The following is a 27,941-nucleotide window of genomic DNA, read 5'->3' on the forward strand; positions in this document are numbered from 1 at the left end:
TACACATACATATCTTGTGCTTGACAATGTACTTTTTTTAGGCACATCTGAACTTTGTTAGTATCCCCAAAACAGGTGATTTATGGGAGGGCATAGAATCATAGAATCATAGAACACTAGGACCGGAAGGGGCCTCGAGAGGCCATCGAGTCCAGTCCCCCACCCCGACAGCAGGACCGACCACTATCTACACCATCCCTGATAGACATCTATCTAATCTGTTCTTAAATATCTCCAGCGAGGGAGATTCCACAACCTCCCTTGGCAATTTATTCTAGTACTTGACCACCCTGACAGTTAGGAACTTTTTCCTAATGTCCAACCTAAACTTCCCTTGCTGCAGCTTAAGTCCATTGCCTCTTGTTCTCTCCTGAGAGGCCAAGAGGAACAAGTTTTTTCCCTCCTCCTTATGACACCCTTTAAGATATCTGAAAACCGCTATCATGTCCCCCTCAATCTTCTCTTTTCCAAGCTAAACAAGAAAGCAATTTCTTACAATCATTCCACGAAAGCTAATTTTAACAGGCATTGTGGGAATCCATCAACTAAAGATGGAAAATTTATTCATCAGTGATTGAAGTGACTGTCGGTGAGCAGCCTACCCTCAGGTACCCCCATAGGGCCCTATAAGTTGACCTTAAACTCAGTTTCGCCTTTTGAATGGCTTTTCAAATGAACTCTGCACAAGCTTTCATGAGTCATATAATAATAGCCCTCCTCATGATCTGAGTTTAATCATATGTTCACAAGTAAACACAAAAGTTTTCCTCCCCAGTCTTAAACAGGCAACAGCACCTCCTTCTGCCAGCCAGCCAGCTTTCTCACTTCTTCCCCATCTCCCTGCACCCCTTTTTAAAAAATGGGGGAATCAGATCATCCCTGCTCAGGCGTACCATTGGTGTAAGCTTTTTTAAATCCCAGCTTGACAAGGTCCTGGCTGGGGTGACTTAGTTGGGGTTGATCCTGCTTGAAGCAGGGGGCTGGACTAGATGACCTCCTCAGGTCCCTTCCAGTCCTATGATTCTCTGATTCTAAGCTTGCCGCAGGCACCTAATCCTTATGGGGCAAACACCCTGTTTTTAAGTGACCAACAGCAGGTTTTCGAATCACAGATTTTGTGATTGAACCAACATCTGCTAGGCCTTTGTGTATTTTAGTAGTGGCATGCTCTGTAGTTTTACATACTTGGCACTACTAAGCAGTCAGCCAATATTTGGTGCCTTGACAGGTTGTTTTCACTGGGAAGAGAAACTGATCATATGATTTAGGATAATGTAAATTTCTTTATATAGAAACAGGTTTGCATCAAAGAATGCACACCAAGTTCTGTGTCCCTGAACACTGTAAGAACAGACAACAGCAGAGACTTTTCTTATTCAGAAACCTAAGTCTGACTTTCTAGCAAGGACTGTTCCCAAAAGTTCTGTCACTGAGTTTCCTCCAAGACACCCTCACTTCTGCTTCCCCTGCTGCTGTCTGCTGTGTCTTTCTGGTTCTTTTCTGTTTCTGGCACCCACACAAACGTAGCTACAACCAACCAATGCTCCTACCCTTGCCTTTGTATTCAACACCCAGAAAAGGCACTTCATCCTGAATTAGTTCTTGTTCAGGCCTTCCCCAGTGGCCCCAGTACCTTAAGTAGTGACTTTTGTTGTTTCAGCTACTTTCATCCATAAAATAATTTAATTGCTTTAATGAGGTCTGTGATTGCCTAGAACAGTGGTGGGCAACTTGCAGCCTGAGGGCCACATGCGGCCCATTGGGGTTCTATGTGTGGCCTTCAAGAGATTTTGTTAACTGTTGCCCATGTGCAGAGTTGCCAGATTCCACTGGTTTTCTGTCTGCATAATTTTTTCCCTACAGGTATTACTAAAGTGACATGCACATAAAGCAAGGGCTCATGGAGTGACATGCATTTCTGATTGCTGCTGTGGTAAAAGACCTATATGGATACAAAATTCATATCTGCAGCTGCAAAAATGAGCCACTGATACCCGCATCCATGTCCGTGGATGAGGATACTGGTAGATATAAAGCAAATAGGTATGGTTCAGTCAGCACACCCTGCAAATCTATGTATGCAAGTACAGTTAGCAGAGCTGCCCTATCTCAGGAGACCGTCTTGTTTACAATAGTCTTGTGGCCCACTGACATGAAGAATCATGCAGGACCACTCACTAGGCTAGGTTGCCCATTGGTGGCCCAGAGAATAGAGATCAAAGACAACCTTGCTGCTAGACCTTAACATTCTTCAATATTACAGTATCTCTGGGTCTGATTGTGCTCCCATTGACTTCAATTGGATTGACCTGTTCAATAGACAGAGCTAAGCTTTGACTCCCAGATCTTTTGTAACAGTTAGGGGCTGTCCCTCGTAGGCAAATTATCCCTGCATTAAGTAAGCAAGCCAGAAGTGACTCCTACACTAACCACAATCAGGAACAAAATTAATTTTCACAAATAAGTTTACAAATGTCAAATTATCTATATAAACTGTGAGACAGAATATAGAAAACTAACCCTCACAAGGGCACAGTAAAATCGGGGTTGTTAAAACATTAACTTGGCCCCAGATTTCATTGGAGGCCCTGTGTGTTCTTTCTCAGGGATGCTGCTATACCATCATTACACAGCCCTGACTTGCATCAGAGACCCTGCCTATACTACTGTCAGAGCCAGAGGCCCAGTCCAACACCCACTGAAGTCAATGGAAGTTTCAGTACACATGCCGTGGTTTTTCCAATGTCACGTACCATATGTAGTCATTTACACCTGTGCCAGGTGGTTGTAAAACGCTAAATTAACAGCATTTTATAGTCATTTTTCATTGACTGTGCACAGCTGTAAACGTCTACAAGACACAGTGGTGAATTGGGCACACATGCAATTGTTGCTAACAGTGTTCTAGCACAATCTAAATACCAGCATAAACAGGGATTATTTTGTTTAGGCTATTGACTGTCTCCCCACAAGATGATATATAGGTTCCGTCTATGCTATGAATTCAGCAATATCAAGGGATCTCATTAAAACACATCAGTGCCCTCCAGGGTTCCATTATGCAATGTTGATGAGATCCAGCTGTGTTTTAAGAATTAAGCTCTTTACTACAAAATGGAACAAATCAGTGGGCAACTTATTCTAAAGGGGACCCCCAACACTGCTGTTTTAGTAGCACTATTGTATCCTATAGGTCTAACATGGTTCTCAGACAAACTATCCCTATTGATACTACACAGGAAAATAATATTAAAGCATTATTAGCAAAAATCATATCTAAACATTTTAAGCCCAGTTCTGCTCTCAGTTCAGGCACAGCGTAACTACTTGGCCTCCCCCTTTCAAGAGAAATGCACACTCTTGAGCAACATCTGGCAAAACAGCTTGATTAACCCTCCCATTGTGAACCATCTACAATTAAACACACTTAGGTCTGCAGAAGTTTATTTCTTGTTTACACTTACTTCCAGGTCAACACACCGGAGGTTGATCTTTCAGGGTTTGATGTAGCAGGTCTAGTATAGACCCACTAAGTCAAATGCTGAGGCCACCCCCATTGACTTTGGTACTCCTCGCAGTCATGAGATGTAAGGAAAGCCAGCATGATCAAACACTGGAACGAATTGCCAAGGGAGGTGGTAGAATCTCCATCAGTGGAGATATTTAAGAAGAGGTTAGATAGATGGCTTTCAGGGATGGTCTAGAAAGTGCTTGGTCCTGCCATGAGGGCAGGGGGCTGGACTCGATGGCCTTTCGAGGTCCCTTCCAGTCCTACTCTTCTATGATTCTATGAGAGTTTTTCCTATCAACCTCCCACTATGGGGACAGCGGAGAAATTTGACCTAAGGTCAGTTTACTCCAGCTATGCTAGTCTCCTAGGTAAAGTTGCATATCTAAGGTCAACTTTCTCCCTTAGTGTAGATCTGGCCTCTGTGTGGTTCTTTGTGCCTAATAATAGTAACTTTGTGCAACCTCAGTGCCTGCATATCAACTGTATACAAACCAACACATATAATGTGATACTGACAATTACCTTTACAAATATTTTGATTGGTTGTAGGGATTTCTTCTCTTGCCTTTCAAGAGAAGCACATAAATAAACTGTTCCCCCCACCCCCCACCAGCTTTTGCTTCCACTTGACCAGCATTTTATTTTGTTATTTCTCAGGTGCTGCAGTCTTAAGGACTTAGACACATGGTTGCATATTTACTTAAGCATTTCCATTATGACATCAAGATTTTGGCAGGATGTCATTATGCTCATACATCAACACTGTTGTTTCCCCAAAGGGCTCTGTGTTGTCTTATTTTGCAAGACATATGCCCAGGTTATGTCTACGCTGGAAGCATCTGTCAACAGATGTCACTGTCGACAGGGAAATCTCAACAGATCCACTGTCAACAAATTGCATCTACACAGAACTTGCTCTGTTGACAGACTGCACTGCCCTGCGGTGCCAGAAAGCGGACTGGTAGGTCTGCAAAGAGGGCTACTTGGAAACCGGAAGCCCTCTCTGTCGACAGAAGTGGTATGCAGCACTTTTGTCGACAGTACTCGGGGGCTTTCTGTTGACAAACCTCTCTAGTGTAGACCCAGCCCCAGTGTTTTGATAAGGTTTATGTGGTTTAACCCATTTGCTAAATATGTTCCTGGAAAAAATTTGGTGGTAGCAGATACTCTGTCATGGAACCCAACATACAACTACGTGTGAACAAGAAAATGATGTAAAATGTACATGGATGCTCTGGACACAGCTTACATTTACACGAGAGTTTTGTCGACAAAATGTGCAGAGCATCTACACACAAAATGCATTTTGTCGACAAAACTCAGGACTTCCATGGACAGCTTTCTGCCTTTCTGCTATGGGGAATAACACCTTTGTCAACAGTTTATGTCGATAAAAAAGCTGTGTAGATGCTCCAGGGGGCCCTCTGTCAACATACAGGCTTCCAATTCACTGGGCAGTCCTGTTAGCTGAGCTTCCAGTTGGTTCCAGTTGGCCATTCTGTTGAGAGAGCAGCCGAGCAGTCTGGCTGCTCTATGTCGACAGAGCAGATTGCTCTTTTGATCCACTTTTGTGCGTGGATGTGATCTGTCGACAGAAGTTTTGCCAGAAGATCTCTCCTGATAGTAACTTCTGTTGACAGACCACTGTAGTGTCGACGTAGCTATACAGACCAGGGTCAGAAAAGAAATTAAATAAGCTACAATAAGCAACCTTGATACAACTTCTTAAACGTTGTGTGCGTGAGTTACATTAGGCTGGCCCAAATATGTAAATGGCACTGAGGACAAATTTAATGTCCTGAATGGGCTAACCAGTCAGTGTGGAGGCTGGGCATGAGCAAGGACATAAAGTGTCTGCATGTGAACACTGCAGATCTAACAGACCAGCACAGTGCAAACAACCTTTGTTAACAGCACGTCCACCAGACAGACTGTGGAAGACACTAGCTGCAGATTTATGCAGATTCAGAGGGCGTCGTTACTGACGGGGTCACATCTGATGAACTGGGATGCCACTGAGCATACCTGTTCTGCCAGCCTGGGCCCCCTTTTATCCTGTCTTGCTGAGCCAGGCTTTCAAGCCTACTTTAGTGCACTCACAGGCTGGGCCATGTCCAGCTGCCAAAAGACACAGACACTGAGATCAGCTCTGAGAAGCCTCAGTTTAAGGGACTTGTCCCAGCACTCAAGAACTTACCTTCCTTGGAGTGCCGACCCAAAGGTATATTGTCTTGTGCTGTGTAGGGATTTATACATTGCAAGTTCATGAAATTTATCCACTCCCTCAATGTGGAGGAAGGTATGCGCAGCCCTCCCCTTCTCAAAATTATGAATTACAGAAACTGGGTTTCAGACTAAACAAAAACAAGGTTATTAACTAGAAAGTGAAGATTTAAAATGATTATCATCACAGAGGTAGCCATGTTCGTCTGTATCTTTGAGAACAACAAGAAGTCCTGTGGCACCTTCTAGACTAACAGATATTTTGGAACATAAGCTTTTGTGGGCAAAGACCCCCTTCATCAGATGCATGAGTGGGGGATGGGGGTTCAGAGGATTATTTAAAGAGTGGGGTCCCAGTAAAAGGGAGGGCCAGAGTTGACAAGGTCTATTCAGTCAGGGTGGAAATGGCCCAGTATCAGTAGGATGGATCAAGAGAGGACAAAAAACAAATCAGATCACTCAGGGGGGATGTGGCCCATTGTCAGATTCTAATGTGGAGGTGTGAACTTCCATCACAGAGAAACTGCTTTTGTAAGGGGCCAGCCACTCCCAGTCTCAGTTTAATCCTTGGTTGATGGAGTTAAATTTACAAATGAATTGCAGCTCAGAGATTTCTTGCTCCATTTTATTTATGAATTTTTTTTTGTTGTAGGACTGCTACTTTGAAATCTGTTACTGAGTGTCCAGGGAGACTGAAATGTTCTCCTACAGGTTTGTGTATGTTTCCTTTCCTGATGTCTGATTTATGTCTATTTATTCTTTTACGTAGAGGCTGTTCAGTTTGGCCAATGTAAATTGCAGTGGGGCATTGCTGGCACATGATGGCATATATTATATTAGTAGATGTGCAGGTAAAGGAGCTCCTGACGGTACGGTTGTTGTTAGGTCCTGTGATGATATCGCTAGTGTAGATATGTGAGCAGAGTTGGCAGTGAGGTTTGTTGCAGGGGTTTGCTCCAGTTTTAGAGTTACTGTGTTGTGGTCTATAGATGCTGGTGCGAATTTGTTTAAGGTTGGCAGACTGTCTGTAGGCAAGAACAGGCCTGCCTCCTAAGGTCTGTGAGAGTGAAGGATCATTGTCCAGGATGGGTTGCAGATTCCTGATGATGCGTTGGAGAGGCTTTAGCTAGGGGCTGTATGTGATGGCCAGTGGTGTTCTCATATTTTCCTTGCAAGGCCTGTCTTGTAGCAGGTGGCTTCTGGGTACCTGTCTGGCTCTGTCAGTCTGTTTCTTCACTTCCTTAGGTGGGCATTGTAGTTTGAGGAAAGCTGGTAAAGGTCTTGTAGATGTTTGTCTCTGTCTGACAGATCAGAGCAAATACGGTTGTACCTTAGTGTGTAGCTGTATATAATGGATTGTGTAGTGTGCCGTGGATAGAAACTGGAGGGGTGTAGATAAGCATAGTGGTCTGTGGGTTTTTGGTATAGGGTGGTATTTATGTGACCAGTGCTTATCTGTAATGTCCAGGAAGTGGATCTCTTGTGTGGACTGGTCCAGGCTATGGTTGATAGTAGGGAGGAAACTGTTGAAAACACAGTGTAACTCTTCAAAAGCCTCCTTGCCATGGGTCCAGATGATGACGATGTCATCAATGTAGCGCAGGTAGAGGAGGGGCACTAGGGGACGAGAACTGAGGAAGCATTGTTCCAGGTCAGCCGTAAAAATGTTGGCATACTGTGGGGCCATGCAGATGCCCATAAAAGTGCTACGCAGTTGAAGGTATAGATTGTCCTCAAATCTGAAATGATTGTAAGAGACAGCAAACAGAACAAAGCAAATTACTGACAAATAAAAAAAAACTTGCAAACGCAACTTAGTACACTAAAGAAATTTGCTGTGAATAATGATTCTTCACCCTGTAAGCAGATTGCAGAGATTTTTAAAAGCCAGCTGCACTGGCCTGTAGATTGAAACCTCAGGTATTTTCACTTACAAACTGGACACCATACCAGCCTCAGTCAGCTCTTCTGCCCCCAATTCAGTCCCTGTTTCTAGGTGTTTTCCAGTATCTTTATGAGCAGGGAGGCAGAGGAGAACCACACTGATGTCACTCCCCTGCCTTATATAGCTTTTGTGTAAAATTTTCCAGTGGAAAATTACTGGAGGGGGTCCAGTACTCAATCACATGTCTCTGTAGGGTCATGGCAACTATTACTCACAGGCTGTTTGGAGCATCCATGGGAAGACTAAACTCTTTCACAGGCCATTATCTTTGCTGCTGGGCCGTCACCCCATCTGACTTTTTCACTGTTGTATCTGAAGGGCTAGTTGTAGGTTTCACCCAAAGTAGCACATCTGAAATACAGCAACATAGTTAACATCCTAATTTCAGATACAAAAATGATACATGCAAATAAGATAATCATAATAAGTAAATCAAAACCTTTCCAGTGATACCTTACATGATTAACCTTGCATAGTTATGCCACATTCATATAATAATAGTGCTATGAAGAATATAGGATGCAGTATCACAATTACTTCACGGTAATGGACTGTTTTTCAGGTGCACAGAAATGACATGCTTGAAAGACATAACATGTTGCAGTATTATCAAGAAACTGAATTGTGCTTTTGATCACTTCAGTATTCCAGAACAACTAGTAACAGACAACAGACCACAATTCACTGCAGCAAAATTTAAGTCATTCTGAGCAACATATGATTTTGATCATAATACTAGCAGCCCACATTACCCACAAGCAAATGGAGAAGCTGAGAAAGTTGTAACATCAGCCAAGAAACTCCTACAGCAGGACGATCCATTTCTTGCTTTTCTGAGCTACAGATCAGTGCCCATACCAGTTACTGGATACAGTGAAGTGCTGCTCTTGATGAGAGGACAAGTCAGAACTTCTGTTCTAACTTTGAAAAAGAACATATCTCCAAAGTGGCCAAACATGAAGAGGGATGCCATGTTAAATGAAAAGGTAAAGTTTACAAACATTTTGGCATTACACGTTACTCGAATAAATGCCAGGTCTAGAATCTGGTGACCATGTTTATGTCACTGGATGGAGAAAAAGAATGGAGAACTTCAGCTGTTACAAAGAAAAAGAATTGACTGCCCAGGGAATATGTGATCAAGATAAACCAGTGAAGAGTTCAGCAGAAATCATCAGCACCTACAGTTTGTTCCTCAGAAAAAACAATCAACAGAGCAAACTCTATTGATAGTGGATACAGAACAAGAAGACGCAAAGATTCCGAAACAGCCAGAGACAGACTTGCAATTGATCGACATCCAAATGACTAAATTGTTACACATTTTGGATCATCTCATTAGAAAACATGATTCAGCAATACATAACAAACTGTTGTGTACTGAACTTTAAAATAGTATGATATTGTAAATTGTGTAAATGGTAAGACTGTCGTACACTAGAAGGACAGATTTACAAACACCTTGAGAATGGAGGTTTTTCCCAACTCTAAAATGTTCATAACTCTGAAGCTTTCTGTTGACATAACTCATGGAGCATCTACACACATAAAGGCTGGGTCTACAGTAGAGAGTTTTCTCTACAGAAGGGGCCATTGTCAACATAAGTTGGGGCGCATCCAGACACTTAAAGCATTCTGTCGACAGAGTCTTGGCAGAACTCTGCATTTGTCTCAACAGTGTTATTCCTCAAAAATTTGAGGAATAATGCTTCTGTTGACAGAGTTCTGTCAACAGAAATGCAATGTAGACACTTCTGTTGATAGAGAGGGCTTCCAGTTCACTGGCCAGCCCTGTTTGCAGAGCTTCTGATCAGCCATTCTGTAAACAGAGCGCAGGGCACTTTGGCTGCTCTCTATCAACAGAGCAGATTGCTCTGTCAATCTGCTTTTGTATGTAGATGCACTCTGTCAACAGATGTTACTGTCGACAAATGCTTCGAGTGTAGGTGTAGTTATAGGGAACACAGGAACAAATGTAAGGCCAATGCAGACTGAAAACATGCTTACAGACTAGCTAGATTCTAGAACTCTTTCTGTTTGAAGGAGTCTGTTTTTTTTTTAACTTTTCTCATCAAAAAAGAAAAGAAATGTGCTTCTGATTACTCTGAGCAGTGAATAACTGACCAGCGAATTTCCAAGTAGGATTCCATTTTAACATGGCCCAATAAAATGTTGTGAAAAGTTAATTGACATGATGTGTACCATCTGCCATATACACATTAAAAATACTAGAGAGGATACTGAACATGATTTTAAAATGTGAAACACATGGTGTACATTGTTGTCCTATCAGCGATCAAGTTCCTGGCATGTGTCACTGAAGTTGTTAGACTTGTGGTTGTTTTTTTTTTTTAAGTAGTCATTCATGATGATTATGTTTGACTTGAGGAGTGCAGTGTAACAAATGAATGAGGAACTCAGGCATTATTTTTCAGTTGTTAGGGAAAGGGGCATATTTATGGTAGATTATTCAGATGGTTTCAAATTTTTACTCCCCACCCAAAAAGAAAAATAGTTTCTGTAAGGAATATTTCTTACAATGTCCTTATTTCATGACAACCTAGCCTCTTAGAATACAAACTTTTTTCTATAGTGCCCATGCATGTACAATGTGCTTTACAAAGAGAAAGACTGGCTCAGCCTAAAGGAATTTACAATCGAATTTTAGATGTGGCAAAGAAGGTAACAAGAAGTAGGGAAAGAATTGATGGGGTCAGACAAGGGATATAGAACCACAGAACTGGAAGCAACCTCATGAAATCATTAAGTCCAGTCTCTTGCACTCATGATAGGACCAAGCACCATCTAGACCATCCCTGACAGGTGTTTGCCTAACCTGCTCTTTAAATTCGCCGGAGATGCAGATTCCACAGCCTCCCTAAGCAATTTGTTCCAGTAGTGAACCAGCCTGACAATTAGGAAATTTTTCCTAATGTTCAACCTACACCTCCTTTGCTGCAGTAGAAGCCCAGTGTATTTTGTCCTATCATCAGAGATTAAGGAGAATAATTTTTCTCCCACCTCCTGGTAACAAACTTTTTGGTACTTGAAAGCTGTTATCATGTCCCCTCTCAGGCCTCTCTTTTCCAGACTCCAGGTCTTTCAATCTTCCCTCAAAGGGCATGGTTTCTAGCTCTTTAATAATTTTTGTTGCTCTTCCCTAGACCTTCTCCAATTTGTCCACATCTTTCCTGAAATGTGGCACCCAGAACTGGACACAGCATCCAGTTGAGGCCTAATGAGAGCAGAGCAGAGCAGAATTTCCTTGTGCATTAACCCCTGTTAATACATCCCAGAATGATATTTGCTTTTTTGGCAGCAATGTCACACTGTTGACTCTTGTATAGCTTGCGATCCACTCTGATCCTTAGATCCCTTTCTGCAGAATTCCTTCCTAAACACTCATTTCTCATTTTGTACATGTGAAACTGATTGTTTCTAAGTGGCGTTATTTGCATTTGTCCTTTTTGAATTTCATTCTATTTACCTTAGATTATTTCTCCAATTTGTCCTGATCATTTTGAATTATAATTCCAGACTCAAAAGCACTTCCAACCCTTCCCAGCTTGGTATTATCCACAAACAAGTATACTCTCTATGCCATTATCTAAATCATTGACAATTATATTGAACAGAACTGGTCCCAAACTGATGCCTGTGCCACCCCACTTGTTATGCCCTTCCAGCATGACTGTGAAGCTAATAAGATAATGTGTGTATGTATTTCTGAAGTATTCAATTCGGAGTTTTTATTTGTGTTTAAGTAATGATGATTCTTGAGTCACTTCTTGTGGGCATCACAGAAGCAAGTCATAAGGAGGGATTTTAATCAGAGCATAATGACTTGGTAGACCAAAAGTGGGAGATCAGTCCACATGAAGGGGTCACACTACAGAAAGACAAGAAGGTGGTTAAGTGAGAAACAAGCAGATGAGATATTGCTGGTAACTTTAGACTCTTGGGCTATGTCTACACTAAGAGAAATCTTTGAAATAGCCATGCAAATGGCCATTTCAAAGATTACTAATGAGGCGCTGAAATGCATATTCAGCACCCCATTAGCATGCCACTGGCCACGGCTCTTCAAAATTGCTGCTTTTAGCTCCTGCGTGGCTCATCCAGATGGGGGTCCTTTTCAAAAGGACCCTGCCAACTTTGAAATCCCCTTATTCCCATCAGCAGTAACTTCTGTTGACAGATGCTTTTAGCATAGACATAGCCTTGAGGAATAATACTGTAGAGGCAATGCAGAGTTCTGTCGAGAATCTGTCAACAGAATGCTTGTGGTGTGTAGATTCTCCCTGAGTTATGTCCACAGAGGGCCCCTTCTCCCAACATAACTCTCTAGTGTAGACCAAGCCATAGTGTTGCCCAGGTTGGCTATGGTAACTGGTCTGTGCCACTGGGAGGCAGGAAGAGCAGCAGATGCAGCTGGACCCATATGGAGAAGCTGTTCTCTGCTGGTGCCTGTCAGAGAGGAGTGTATGGTTTTGGGATAGGGCTCCAAGAGGAAGGTGCTGCCACCCAGAGTAGAGAAGTGGGGCAGGGTCCTGTCCATGACCCCTTCTTCCCCCTTGTGCCCCAACCTGGCCCCTCACCAAGGGGACCAACCCTTCCCTGCTCCAGTGCCTTGTCTTTCTCCAGGGACTGACCTTGCCCTTACCTGCTGCGCCACAGCCTCTTGCTATGGAGACTGACCTCTCCCACCTCACTTTTCCCCCACTTGGGGAGGTGGGGAAGCCCTGCATCTGCTCCTCCCAGCCTGGCTCTGAAGGCAGCAGGTGATTCCCAGGAGATATGGGATGGCCAAGGTTAAGGTGGAGAGCTAGTGATGGGGAAGAGGAGTGAGCAGGAGAAGGGCCTGGGCACAAGGGGTGAGTGAAAGGTTGGGGCAAGAGTGTTATAAGCAAACCCTGACTACAGCTGTTGCTGATTTTTTTCTACCACAGCACACTGGAGGCTGGAGAGAGGCAACACAGGACAGAACCACAAGCAATTGTCTCAGGTTGTGGTGGGGGACATCTAAGATGAATAGTAGGAATAGTAGGAAAAATTGTTTCACTAGATGAAGCGCTGGAATGCGTTACCTAGAGAAGTGGTGGAATCTCCATCCCTAGAGGTTTCTAAGTCCCAGCTTGACAAAGCCCTGGCTGGGATGGTTTAGTTCGGCCAAGCCAAATACAGGACAGCAGGATGAGCTAGTGTCCCAGCCAAAATGGGACAGCTGGTCACGTCAACAGTCAGGCAGTGGCTTCCTTGTAGGGGCTGAAACATTACTAGGGAGAGGTGCTCCCTGGCTGTGGTGGGGCAGCAGCAGCTACCAGCTTCCCAAGCTGTGGGGAGCTGGGAGTCAGGCAACAGCTGCACCACTTGGGCTCCAGCTCCCCGCAGCAGCAGGGAGCCGGGAGGTAGCCATGCTGGTTCAGCTCTGGCTTCCCTGAGCCACGGGGAGCCAGAGCCAGGCCAGCGGTGTCATTGCACTCCCGGCTCCCTACAGTTTGGGAGCCAGGCAGCAGCCACACCGCTCAGGCGCGGGCTCCCCGGAGTAGCCGGTAGCCAGGCAGCAGCCACTCTGCTCCAGCTCCAGCTTCCCCAAGCCACAAGGGGCAGGATCTGGGCCAGCTGTGCCGGTGATCCTCCTCGCTCCCCGCATGCGTGGGAGCTGGGAAGCCGGCACAAGCCGTGCTAGTCGGGCTCCAACTCGGGCAGCCAGGAGCCAGCAAATACAGGGCAGTTAGCCCCTTTGTAGAAGTAAATCAGGACACCTTTCCGGTGCCCAAAATACGGGGCTGCCCGGCCGATACGGGACAAATGGCCACCCTCTTTGGGGTTGGTCCTGCTTGAGGCAGGGAGCTGGACTCCAGAGCCTCATGAGGTCCCTGCCAGCCCCAGGAGTCTGTGACTGGAGTGCAGCCCTACGAACTAGCCCCGCCCAGACACCCTGGGGCGCAGCTGCTCGAGGTGCGGCCCTCAGGCCCAAGTGCGAAGCAGCAGCAGCGGCGGCGTTGCCCTACAACAGGAGTGTCCCCGGGGCGGCGGGAGAGCTCGGAAACACCCGCCAGCCCCTCCCTCCACGCCTCAGCCCCAGCTGGGACCGGGGACCCGAACTTCCGGGCGGGGCGGCAAACCCTACACGGAGCCTGCGCCCAGCTGCGCAGCGGAGCTGGGCCTGAGTTCCCGCCTGCCGCCGCCTCTCAGGGCGGGAGCCCGACCCGCGCCCGGGGCCGGGCTGCCGGGTCACAGGGCCCTGCCGCTCCCGCCCTGCTTCGCGCGCGCCGAGCCCTCCCAGCCTGCAGGGGGCGCCGCGGGGCTAGGCCGTCCCCGCGCTGTCCGCTCCCTGGCTGGCCCTCCGCCCCGCCCCGCGCCAGGGAGCGATGGCGGCCTCGGTGTTCTGCTGCCTGCGCTGGTGCGGGGACGGCGGCGCCGGGCACATCCCGCTGAAGGAGATGCCCGCGGTGCAGCTGGACACGCAGCACATGGGTAAGGGGGGCGCCCCCGCCAGGGATTCCCCCACGGCGCGGTCGGGGGCCGAGCTCCTGGGTGGTTTCACTGGGAGCGTGGCCGGGTGCGGTCCGCTGTTTTCTCTGCTGCCACTTGAACTTGGCCCCCGCCCCGTTGGCCCCGGGCTGCCCTCTGCGCCAGAGCTCCAAGCGCCGCCGCCTCCCGGGGTTTGACCCAGCGGGGGCAGAGCGGGGTGGGGAGACGGGAGTGACTAGTAAGTAGGTGCTTGTGTAGCCCACGATCAGGACCTGGGGGGGAAGCTGCGTGTGCTTTGAATCCTACCAGGTCTCCTGCTTTTTCAGTCGTGCCCAACAGGTGTTTTAGGTACTAGCATTTAAACATAGAGGCCCTAGTGCTTGTTAACAGGACCAGGAAATGCTGTTTAGAGGAATTCCACAACCTACCAGGGCTATCCCCACTCAGATTTAGGCTTTATTTTATGCCATAATTGTCACCACACTCAGGGTCTGTCAGAGCCACAAGGCTGCAAATTCCACACATTACTTTGCTTTGCTGCAAATTCCCTGTTCCCCCCAAAGTGCTTATCTGGGGATTGAGTATTTACTATTTTACATTTATGTTGCATAGTACCTAAAGGTCACAGACAGGTTAGGCCCCATCATACCAGGGGTCTGCAACCGCCCCCCACCCCCATGGGTGCCAAGAGTGGCACATGAGCTGATTTTCATCTGCATGGGAGGTGGGAGCTCAGCCCTGCTCCTCCTCCATGCAGCTGGCAGCTTGCTCAAAGCCATGCTGCCTGTGGGTCAACGAAAGACCAACTAATGCTACCAACCACCATCTAAATGGTAAATATCTGGATCTTTATTTATTTATTTATTTATTGATGAAGCTGTTGTAAGTAGCACTGTTAGTGACTTTAAAAAATATCACCAGCACTGAGACCATACATAGAGGTCAAAGAGTTAATTTTTGGCACTCCACCTGGGAAAGGTTGCTAACCCCTGTACTATACAGATACATAACAGATGACCATCCTTCCCCAAAGAGTTTACACTCCAGATTGATCTTAGTTATATAATTATGAAAGTATGGCACAAAAAGAAAGATTTTAAAGCACACAGCACCTAATAAAAGGCTTTAGCAGTCAAAAATAACACCTTGCATGCCATGTGGAAACTAACTGGAGTTCTGCAGTCTCTGGAATGCTAGTGTAGAATCATAGAATACTAGGACTGTGTGGGACCTTGAGGGGTCATGGAGTCCAGCCCCCTGTCCTCATGGCAGGAGCAATAGGTGTTTAGACCATCTGTGATAGACATTTATCTAACCTGTTCTTAAATATCTCTGGAAATGGAGATCCCACAACCTCCCTAGGAAATTTATTCCAGTGTTTGATCACCCTGGCAGTTAGGAACTTTTTCCTAATGTCCAACCTAAACCTCCTTGCTGCAGTTTAAGCCTATTGCTTCTTGTTCTACCTATCCTCAGAGGCCAAGAAGAACAAGTTTTCTCCTTCCTCCCTATGACACCCTTTTAGATACCTGAAAAGCTCTACCATATCCCCCCTCAATCTTTTCTTTTCTAAACTAAACAAGCCCAATTCTTTCAGCCTTCCTTCAAAGGTCATGTTCTGTAGATCTTTGATCATTCTTGTTGCTCTTTTTTGGACCCTCTCCAATTTCCCCATTCTTCTTGAAATGCAGTTCCCAGAACTGGACACAGTACTCCAACTAAGGCCTAACCAGCGCAGAGAAGAGCAGAATGACTTGTCGTGTCTTACAAGACACCTGTTAATGCATCCCAGAATCATGTTTTTTTGTTTTTTGTTTTTTTTTTTTGCAACAGCATCACACTGTTGACTCATATTTAGCTTGTGGCTCCCTATAACTCCTAAATGCCTTTCTGCTGTAGTCATTCCTAGACAGTTGCTTCCCATTCTGTATGTGTGAAATGGATTGTTCCTTCCTAAGTGGAGCACTTTGCATTTGTCTTTCGAAAACTTCACCCTGTTTACTTCAGACCATTTCTCCAATTTGTCCAGATCATTTTGAATTATGACCCTGTCCTCCAAAGCAGTTGCAACCCCTCCCAGGATGGTATCATCTGCAAATTTAATAAGCATACTTTCTATACCAATATCTAAATTGTCGATGAAGGTATTGAACAGAACCAGTCCCAAAACAGACCCCTGCAGAGCCCCTCTTGTTATACCTTTCCAGCAGGATTGAGAACCATTAATAACTACTGTCTGAGTACAGTTATCCAGCCAGTTTTGCTCCCACCGCATACTAGCCCCATCTAAGTTGTATTTGCCTAGTTTACTGATAAGAATATCATGCAAGATGGTATCCAATGCCTCACTAAAGTCTAGGAATACCACATCCACCGCTTCTCCCTCATCCACAAGGCTCGTATCCTGCCAAGAAAGCTATCCGATTGATTTGACATGATTTGTTCTTTACAAATCCATGCTGGCTGTTCCTTATCACCTCACCACCTTCCAAGTGTTTGCAGATGATTGCCTTAATTACTTGCTCCATTATCTTTCCTGGCACAGAAGTTAAACTGACTGGTCTGTAGTTTCCTGCATTGTTCTTATTCCTCTTTTCATAAACAGGCACTATATTTGCCCTTTTCCAGTCTTCCGGAGTCTCGTCTCCCATGATTTTCCAAAGATGATAGGTAACGGCTCAGATACCTCCTCTATCAGCTTCTTGAATATTCTAGGATGCATTTCATCAGGCCCTGGGGACTTGCAGACATATAACTTTTCTAAGTGATTTTTAACTCGTTCTTTTTTTTTTATTTTATCTTCTAAACCTATGTCTTTCCCACTTGTATTCACTATGTTAGGCATTTGTTCTTCAGACTTCTCAGTGCGGACCAAAACAAAGAAGTCCTTAAGCATCTCTTCCAAGCATATTCCAAGTTTCCTGTTATTGTTTCTCCCTCCTCACTGAGCAATAGGCCTATCCTGTCCTTGGTCTTTCCCTTGCTTCTAATGTATTTATAAAACATCTTCTTGTTTCTCTTTATGCCTGTGGCTAGTTTGAGCTCATTTTGTGCCTTTGGCCTTCTAATCTTGCCCCTGCATTCCTGTGCTGTTTGCCTATATTCATCCTTTGTAATTTGTCCTAGTTTCCATTTTTTTTATATGATTCCTTTTCTATTTTGAGATCATGCAAGCTTTCCTGGTTAAGCCAAGGCAGTCTTTTGCCGTATTTTCTATCTTTCCTGTGCAGCAGAATAGCTTGCTTTTGGGCCCTTAATAATGTCCCTTTGAAAAACTGCCATCTCTCCTCAGTTGTTTTTGCCCTCAGTCTTGCTTCCCATGGGACCTTACCTGCCAGCTTTCTGAGTTTACCAAAATCCGCCTTCCTGAAACCCATTGCCTCTAGTTCACTGTTCTCCCTTCTACCCTTTCTTAGAATTGTGAACTGTATGATATCATGATCACTTTCACCCAAGCTGTCTCCCACTTTCAAATTCTCAATCAGTTCCTCCCTATTTGTTAAAATCAAATCTGGGATAGCTCCCCCCCCCCCCCCCGCCCCGTAGCTTTTTCAACCTTCTGAAATAAAAAGTTGTCTCCAGTGCAGTCCAAGGATATTGGATAGTCTGTGCCCCACTGTGTTAGTTTCCCAACATATATCTGGATAGGTGAAGTCCCCCGTCACCACCAAATCCTGAGCCCTGGATGATTTTGTTAGTTGTTTAAAAAAAGCCTCATCTACCTCTTCCACGTGGGTGAGTAGCCTGTAGTAGATGCCTAGCAGGACATCACCCTTGGGTTTTTTTACCCCTTTTAGCCTAACCCAGAGACTCTCAACACATCTGTTTCCTATGTCCATCTCCACCTCAGCCCAAGTGTGAACATTTTTAATATATAAGACAACACCTCCTCCCTTTTTCCCCGTCTATCCTTCCTGAGCAAGCTGTACCTTTCCATACCAACATTCCAATCGTGTATTATCCTACCAAGTTTCTGTGGTGCCAATGATGTCATAGTTTTATTAGCACTTCCAGTTCTTCTTGCTTATTACCCATACTTCTTGCATTTGTGTATAGGCATCTAAGATATTGATTTGATCTTGCCTCCCAGTTTTGCCCTGACCCTTCTTTTACTCTGCCATTATAGCCCATGCTCCCTCCCATTTCCAACCCATCTCCCAGGTCTCCATGTTCTCCACTTGCCCGTGGGCTTTACTCTCCTGTCCCCGTCGAACCGAGCTTAAAGCCTATCTTTAAAATGTCGCTAAATAACCAAGCAGCAGTATTCTGATAGAGTTTTAGTTTCTAAAGCCTGAACTATAAACTGGTATGGTTCATTGGTATGATGATGATGGTTGAGGTGTGATTTTTTTTTTCTTTTTTAGTGGCCGTCTCTACACTAGCTCCAAACTTCAGAATGGCCGCGCAAATGGCCATTTTGAAGTTCACTAATGAAGCGCTGAAATGCATATTCAGCACTTCATTAGCATGCTGGCAGCTGCGGCGCTTCAAAATTGACGCGGCTCGCCACCGTGCGGCTCGTCCCGATGGAGCTCCTTTTTGAAAGGACCCCGCCTACTTCGAAGTCCCCTTATTCCCATGAGCCCCGTCGTGGCCATTTCGAAGTTTGGGGCTAGTGTAGAGACAGCCACTGAGTGATAGTGTCTTGCATCCATATAACTTGTCTTGTCCCATATAAGAATAAAGTATATCAGTATTAGCACTTTAGTACTGTTATAACTGCATACATGCGGGGGGGTGTTTGCTGCTTCAATTATGCTAATATAGTTAAAGCAGTACAACTTTTACATGAAGACAAGGGTGGAGTGGTCTTCTGATATAATCCTATGTAAAGGGGATTGCAACAAATCAAATTAGAAAGGACTGCTGCTTGCCAAGTAAATATTTTAAAAATCCTCTTAGCTACAAAACATCCCAGCATCTTTAGAACTTATTAGATTCTCTTGAGGACTGAATCTTGTCTGTGGCTATGCTGACAAATGATTATTAGAGCTTTCTAGCTAAAGTCTTCAATGGGACAATGTGGACAATGTGGAATTCAGTAGAGAGTTCAGTGCTATGTTCTGTGTGGTGGCAGGTGTCTTTAAATTTAAAGGAAGCTTGCAACCAAATAATTAAATGAATGTTACCTATTGATTGATTGATTGGTGACCACAGCTCATGACAAGCCTACTGCATGTGCCTATCCCTCAGTTTGAGATCAAGGGTAAGTCTATACTTACTGCAGCATTAATGCTGTGGAGACAAGTAGGGATGTGCTAAATTGAATGTAAGAGTGTCCACATTGACCTTGGTATTCCTTGCAGTTGTCAAGGAGTCAGGGAAGTCAGTGGGAGAATTTTTCCCATGACCTACCTCTGTGGTGATGATGGAGAGAGTCTGCCTAAGGAATGTCGACTCCAGCTACGCTATTCTTGCATATCTTAGGTTGACTTCCTCTCCTCGTGTAGGTAGACCTGCCCGAAGAAAAAGAGATGGTTTAAAACAAGATCTGAGACCTGAGTCCCCTTTTTCACAGTGAATGTCTTTCTAATTAAATGATGGTAAGCTATGCTCTTGAAGTAGCTGAGGAAATGTTATAGTCAACATGTTGTTTTAAAGCCTGAAAGGAGAAGTTGAAGAATATAGATTTTAAATAGATGAGTTCTAGCTGACAGAAGAACTAGCCAAAAATGCATCTTTGCTTTCCTTGAAGCACTGCACAAACTAACTTCATAAACCGAAGGAGCTCTTTCTCAGAGTTGAAAGTGAAAATAGTTCTTGTTTAGGGGTTTTACTGAATGTCTCCAAACATGCTATACCCCCCTCCCCCCCAAAAAAAAACAACAACAAAAAAACAGTTTTTGAAGTTTGTTTATTTTATTTGTGTGCGCAGGAACAGATGTTGTCATTGTCAAAAATGGCCGAAGAATATGTGGCACGGGAGGTTGCTTAGCCAATGCACCTTTGCATCAGAACAAGAGCTATTTTGAGTTTAAAATCCAATCCACAGGTTGGTTAGTAAAATATTTTTCAACTTTAAGTTGGTATTTGAGGTTTGATTGCAAATAGGCAAAGAACTTGCATGTTTGGTAATTAACTCCACTTAATCTTTGGACTACTACAATGAAGAATAACACACTTTACAAACATCAGATTTTTGAGAGAAGCTAAATTGTCATCTTGTAAGAAAAAAAGAAAACTTTCTATTTGCTGCTTTGATTTCTTAAAAGCAAAGTTAAATTAAATTACTAGAGCTGTTAATATTTGAATACCCTCTTATGTGTATTTTAGCAATATGAATAGTTTAAAGCTACTTTCCATTGAATTTAATATTGCTGTCGAGTTATGAGCATGTAATATACTGTGTATAGCTCTTGCAATTTTGTTCAATAATATTTTCTGCTATATCTATACCTTTGTTTTCTGCTTTTCAGTACATATCCTTTTTCTTCTACTTTAGCATCCTGTTGGCCATTGTGGGAATGTTTCTGTGCTTAGAGAGACAGCACAGAACTTGCAGGTTGTGGGTAATGGGCTTAATGTGGTTTTAAGCATTTTTTTGTGACCTCCCAGTTCTGGGCTGCTCCCAGGGCTGAAGCATCCCCACAGTAATTTAGACAGCCCCAGGCTGTCCTGTGGACTGTTGCATTGTCTGAACTCACTGAAATGTAGAATAAACTTTTTCATATTTGGTAGCCCTGGGACTGGGAGGTTGCCAGAGATTCAGGGTAAGAGAGAGGTGTTCCTAACAATGCATGATGCTAAAGAAAACAAGATTAGAGATTAAGAAACAAATAAAAATGTATACAGAATTCTTTATTTACCAACAACAGTAGTATTGTACACTGTAAACTTATACTGTATGTATTTGTATTTACTTTCATTATACTGTACTTACGGAAAACATAACTAAAATGTACTTATGGTTAAAATGCTGGTTACTTGAGAGTTCTAGATGATAGAATGCTAGATATGAAAGAGTTTACAGTATATGCTACAGCTCTGCACCCAGCATTCCCCTTTTGCCAAGGTTTTCTTGCCACTGGGTCCACAGAGACATCCTTTTGGTTATCTTCTGTAGTTGCTTTGCCCCCAGAAGCCTCTCCCAGTGAGAATTTGCAACTCTATCCATTTTAGGCAATAACTTGGTCAGAGTGAAGGCTAAGGCTCTTATCCCTTAATTTTTATATTGAAGGCTAATAAAATAAAAACACTGTTTGGGAAGGATATATTTAATCTGTTACCCTCTAGTGTTTATAATTTCTGATTATTTTCAAATAAAAAATCACTCATGATATTGTTGTCATTAAGGTGAGTGTGTGTGTAAAACAAATACCAATGTTTGCAGAATATCATTACCATCATCATATTTTCAGGGGTTTGGGGTATTGGAGTTGCAACCCAGAAAGCAAATTTGAATCAAATTCCACTTGGTCGAGATGTGCATAGTTTAGTGATGAGGAATGACGGGGCTCTCTATTACAACAATGAGGAGAAGAACAGGCTGCCTGCAAACAGCCTTCCGCAGGAGGGTGACGTTGTGGTGAGTTTTCTTAGTTCTTGTTTATGTACATTTGTTGCTGTATCTGAATAGTCAGCAATAGATGTTTCTGTGATTTTTCCCAAAGCTGGTTTTGCTGTCAGCACTGATGCAAGGCTAAAGGGAATACAGTGAGTGAACCCTTGTTAAAGGCTAGCTTTCCATACAAATAAATTAAACGCTATTATATGGAAGCCCTGAAAATTAATATCTGTTAAAAGGATTAAACCTAATAAATTAATATCCATACAATGCATCAGAAGGTAATATTTAGTTGCTATTGACTTGTTAAAATTTGTAGGCTTTTTACACGAATACTTTTAGTATTTCATGCGAAAAACATTGTAGAATAATATAATCCTTGAGGATTGTAATCATGTAATAAAACCCAGTTATGAATTTATCATGTGCCCTAAGTTAGGTGTGCTCCTTCCTCTCTGCCTTTTCTAATTCATATTGCTAGCAGGGCATAATTGGAACAGAGTTTGCTTCCTAAAAACCAAATAGGAGGAAGGGGCCTTTGAAGTCAGGAGGTCCTTTCAAAAGGCCCCTGTCTACACGGGTGGTTTGCATTCCGAAAGCAGTGCTTTTGAATCACGCATGGCTGCCATTATGCTAATGAGGTGCTGCATATTCGTGTCAGCACCTCATATGCATCATCTGAACTGCCTTATTAACATGCCCCTTCTGAAAGGGAGGGGTAGTGTGGCCACAGCCCTAGTATTTCAGTTTAGCTCCCACTACCCTCAGATCTTTTATGCTGCCTTCCTCCTAGGCATCAGGCCCATTGGGAGTCCAGTCTTCCTCCTAGCTCATGGTGCACAAGAGGAAGTGTATCCACCTGTTTAGACTGGTGGATTTTTCTCAGCAGTCTCATCCTAGTCATCAAGGTTTCTAGCCCTGCTCTTATGGGGGGCTTCCTGCCAGTTTGCTGCTGGTGCAAGGTAATCCTGTGCCTGGATTGCTTATTCCATGTGTTGCGGGTCAGTTAGCCACATCTAGGAAGGTAGCTAGTTTGTCCTTTTGACCCTTAGTGACTGTGACAGAATGGATTTTATATACCCCCATCACAATACTGCTTCATTGCTACCTATTGCTACTAGGGCTGCTGAATTTACCTGGAAACCTGACAGGGCTATAACCTTAGAAATCCTACTCTTCAAAGCTGAAGTAAAAACACTTGAAGGATCAAAAGTAACAAATGCAGTAGTTTGTGAATGAACTCTGTACATTCACAATTAAAGCTTTGTTGGTTAGCTGCTGTTTATCAAATAAGTTGATTGCTGCTGCTGCTGCTGTCTTCTGAGTGAATAAGACTGCAAGCCCTTTTGATGCTTGGGAGTGCAAATACAATTAATATAATTCTTAATTATTGACTTTTTAAATGTGCAGAAAAATAGCCTAGGGAGTTCTTTTAGGAGACTGTGATTTATGCCATCAGATGAGAAACTTCCCATTGTGTTTAGCAAGAAGAGCTGTAAAAAGGAATATTTGTTAGCATTCTCACATGTATGCGTTCATTGCTCTTACGTTAACATTTTCTGTTTTTGCCTTATAGGGTATTACATATGACCATGTAGAGTTAAATGTATATTTAAATGGAAAGAATATGCATTGTCCAGCTTCAGGAATCAGAGGCACTGTCTATCCTGTAGTGTATGGTAAGCTGATTTCGCAAACTAAAATTGACAGTGTGGTCACTCTTAATAGCAATATTGTCGCAAACCACCTATCGTACTCCCATTCATGTGGCCCACCTGTTGTCCCAGTCATAACCAAGAAGTATCCTTGTGGGAACTATAGCAATTGATTACATGGAAAATCAATATAGTATCAGTAGGTATTTTGCCTCTTTTGATGCAGCTTAGTAGCTAGAAACAAGGAGTACCATCATCTGGCTGGCTATGAACAGCCAATAATGGGTCCAGAGATAACAGCAAGGGAATTACTGCATATAAAAATCAATTCACCTCTCAAAAGGCAGCCATCTCTACAGTGAATCATGGCAACTGCATTGACTGAATACATTACCAGAACAGTTTTGAACAGGAAACAAATATTATATCCAATCTGTTTAGGCAGCTTGAGAAAGAATATATGCATTTTGTGAATTGGAATGTGGGCACAACATGCGTTAGCACCTTACGTTACTAGAATTTCAGGGTATTCTTTGCAACTCCTGAGTGTGTAGGAATTCTGATTTTAATCTGAAACACTACACCTCTGCTTGCACAGTGCTTCATCTACCCCGCTGTGGGACTGGTTCAGTTCTGAGAGGGAAGAGTACCACTCACTGAATCCTCAATATTTTGCTACTTATATATATTACCTTTTTGTAAATCTTACATCTAAATACTGACCTCTTCCAGACTTCTTAGTTTGTGAAATCGACAGGACCACTGTACCAAGTAGTATGGCTGCTTATTATTTCATTTCATAATGAACTGTTGGCACACTTCTGTGTCTGTCTAGACACTTTTTTAATGTTACTCTTTCTGAACAGGAAACTATCTAAATTTGCTTTGGAAGTGCAACATGTTACAAATTCAGCTGCCAATTTACCCTTTTTAAAACTGCTGCAATGAAGATTATTTCATATCATCATGTTGCATTACATTTTCCGTATGGTGGCATTATTACAAATATTTGCAAACACAGGAATAAAATAATTGCTATGATTTTATTCATATGAACATTGTATTATTGGGATTCTGGCTGCCAAACACCACATTGATGAGAAGACGAGAACGGACATTTTTAGGCAGCTAACATCTCATCTTTCCATTGCCTGGGAAATGGAGTTACAGTGGAGAGAATTGAGATCTCAGGAACTGGTAGCTTTCACAAACTATCAACTTCCTGCAGCAGGGACTCCAACTCCTGACCTTTTGTACCTTTTTAATTCTCCTACTTTCTCTGTGCCTAATCCTGCACCACTGAAGTTTTAGGTTTGGGTGTGAGGTGACTTTTTATTGCCAGACTCCGTCTCCTGTCATCATCCTTCAAGAGCTGACATAAATTCCCAAGAATTTACATGTTGCACAATGGATTAGTTTATAGCTCTAACACCCGATGATTTGCAAATTGCATTCAGGTGATGCATTAGTGTTATAAGTTACAAATAATAAACCCCTTAATTTAATTTTAATGCTACTTATTCATAGGCATATGAAAGGAGAAATTACTCTCCGCCATTTAATTTATCAGCATTTCAGACCGGAATCTTAGAGATTTTTTAAATAAACTCAGTAGAGAAAGTAAATTATGTCATGTTTGGGAACTTAAAACACAAGTGAACTTCATCAGCTGTACCCCAGGCACAATTAAAGTGTAAGATCAACACCTCATACAACATAAAATAGTATGTGTGCTCTTGTGAGCTCAGTTCAGGCTGCTGCGCAAAAAACCTGACTTCAGGATATCTAAATTCTTGACCAAAATATATCTGGGTTTTTGGTTTTTGGTTTTTTTTTTTTCGGTTTACCTTTTTTTTTTTTTTTTTAAGTGGGGCGGGAGAGGGGGAGTTGGCAGTTGTCATACTGCTGTCTCATGAGAGATGGCTTAAAGGAATGTTTGTTTTAAAGACTCATTAACTAAATGGACCTGATTTTCTGAAGAGCAGCATTACATTATGCATTCTACTTCACTAAAGCAGCATGTTCAGTATTGCTTCAGCTAATGATCAGTCAGAAATTCCATTTACGTGGTCTAATCCTCCACGTCAAATTAGGCAGAAATTCTCATGGCAGTATTACCATTTTCAAAAATACAGATTTATTTTTAAAATCCAGGTGTCTAAAAATAATTAAGCAGGCTTCTGATGTCATAACCTAAGCAGATGACTCGAGGGCCAGGGGAATGGGAAGCATGCTGTGGTGCAGATACGTCCTCTTTCATGTCTCAGCACTACCATGCTTGTCCTGTGGGCTTCAAAAGTAGTGGAGTGGAAAATGAAGGACCAAGAAATTGAGAAGCGCTGCTTTAAGGCTTATTAGCTCTCTCAGTAAAATCAATAGGAGAAGTTTCACTTATTTCAACAGAATCTATTGCAAATTAAAGTATTCTGTAGGAAATAAAGAGGATTTGGTCTGCTTGATTGTATTGTAGGATCCTTTAAATAGATTAACCCTGGAGATTTTATTTATCTTATTGCATGGATGTTTATAACATACTGGAGTATAGCCTTTATTCTTCAGTCATTGCAGGTACATAACATATTGATGTATATAATCTAATATGGTATAACATATAATCAATATAAATGCTCCTCTAATTGTTCTCTTTTTGGTTCTGTCCTGCAGTTGATGACAGTGCCATCTTGGATTGTCAGTTCAGTGAATTTTATCACACTCCTCCACCAGGGTTTGAAAAAATACTCTTTGAGCAACAAATCTTCTGAATATGTTTGTAATGAAAACTTGCACCCCTGCACGGTTACAAAGCCTTTGTCATCTTAAATAGATCTTCACATTACCTGTAGGAAACATGTTTGTATTTTTAGTAAAGTACTTGTAACTGTTGTCTGAAGAACCAAAATGTTAACTGCAACACCAGAAGATTGTGTTACAAATGGTAGAGTTTTGACAACTGTTTTTGATGTGAAAATCAGTGTTTTGGGGCAGTTTTTTCCGATCTGTATTTTGTGTAAATGGACGCTAAAGAGTATAACTGACACAGTATTAAATGAACTTTTGATTGCAACTTGAGCTTCATAAAGAAAATAGTTCATATATATGATCGTATATTTCCATAAAGCTACAGGGGTCAATAGTTGTATTATTATGATATTTTCAAGCTCCTTCCTGTTTGAGTTTTCTTGTCAAAAGAGCACTGTGCTACTTAGTCCATTTGGACTGAAATATCCTTGTTCTGCACAATGACTAATGATATGTTTGGCAGCAAAATTTTTTTCTCTTGGAACACACAACCTACCCCTTTCTAGTTGTTAAACAGCAAACAGTCCTCTTGAATTTATATAAATCTCATAACTTTTCATTTGTTTTTAAGTGTAACAACACTTATTAGTACCAGTCACAGCATTATGTTGTTGTATGTTTGTTTTTTTAAAAAAAAAAAACAAAACCAAAGCAAAGCCAAACACGAGGTATTTATGAAGCCTTCCATACTGTGTTATTCTGATGGCAGAAGAGGTACAAATCATTGAACTGTGATGTATCCAAAGGCAGGGAAGGTATGCTGGCTATTCTGAGGAAGCTTTGCAGCTAAACTGTAAATCAGATTATTCTTTATTGAAGATTTTATTTAAACGTTTTTTTTCTGAAACCAGTAATAAAATGAACTATGGTTAACATACGATTCTAAAAAATGATTCCTGTAGCTGTTAAAGATTGGATGATTCTTTTCCGGTCACGTATGCAGTATACTTTCTAGTCATTTGTTTTGCAAAGAAAACTTTTTTGTATATCCTGATGTGTGTTTTTAAGGACTTTTAGTGAGATTTGTTTTTGGCTGTCCGTGCACCATTGCTTTTATATGATGACTGAATGCTGTGCTGCCTTTAAATATTTGAGGTTATTTTATTCAGAACTTTTCAAATACAGCTGATTTTCTTTGAGCCTTTCCCTTCATAATTTCTGTAATTATTTAAAGACTTTGTGGCTTCAAAACCCAACTTTTTCCTTTTCCAGTGCTGAAACTGACATGGCAACAGGTGATGCCATAAAGCAGTTTCTCTCCTCTTTGAAGCATGATGCCTCTTCGACAATATAAGATTAGGAACATTTGGGGGTTGGGGTGATAATGCAGAGGACTAATGCTATTCCCTTCTAACTTGCAATATTAGTCACTGTTGGAAGAAAGTTCCAGGCGATATGGAACATTCTTTTGGGGCATTGCAGTGTCCATGTGCCATATATCACCTGAGACAAACCATGATGCTTCTGTGATCAGCTTTGCCAACTCTTGAAACTAAAAATGAATATATCAGGGGTGGGATATTAAATCTGGGAAGCAAAGAGGAAGGAGTGTGTTCAATTTATCCTCTTGATGCTTCTCCCTGAGTGATGTCTGCATGGCCTTTATTGCTTTGTGAAATAACAGGAAGCTGAAAATGAAAGCATTTGATATGGAATTAAACTGTTTCTGGAATTCCTTGGGGAAGGGAGACATATTTAAAGGAATTGTGATCACAGTATCTAACTTCAAAGAGCAAATGACTAAGAAATGGGGGGAGGTTACTTATTAAAGAATATTAACATAGCAGAAGCTACCATGCTGAGAGCCATACTACAGTGGAACATCAA

At 42.7% G+C, this 27,941-nt stretch overlaps 1 protein-coding gene across 1 annotated transcript; it reads left to right on the forward strand.

Annotated features, from left to right (window-relative positions):
* The first annotated feature begins 13,742 nt into the window (after positions 1–13,742).
* SPRYD7 (SPRY domain containing 7) lies at positions 13,743–27,253 on the forward strand. The gene is made up of 5 exons (XM_074987612.1): positions 13,743–14,159; positions 20,032–20,148; positions 21,515–21,681; positions 23,237–23,339; positions 25,980–27,253. Exons 1-5 carry the CDS (start codon positions 14,054–14,056, stop codon positions 26,075–26,077), a joined length of 591 nt encoding a protein of 196 aa, XP_074843713.1. The 5' UTR covers positions 13,743–14,053; the 3' UTR covers positions 26,078–27,253.
* The last annotated feature ends 688 nt before the right edge of the window (positions 27,254–27,941 follow it).

This window comes from Carettochelys insculpta, chromosome 1 (genome assembly GCF_033958435.1).
Source record: "Carettochelys insculpta isolate YL-2023 chromosome 1, ASM3395843v1, whole genome shotgun sequence".
Classification (NCBI taxonomy): Eukaryota; Metazoa; Chordata; order Testudines; family Carettochelyidae; genus Carettochelys; species Carettochelys insculpta.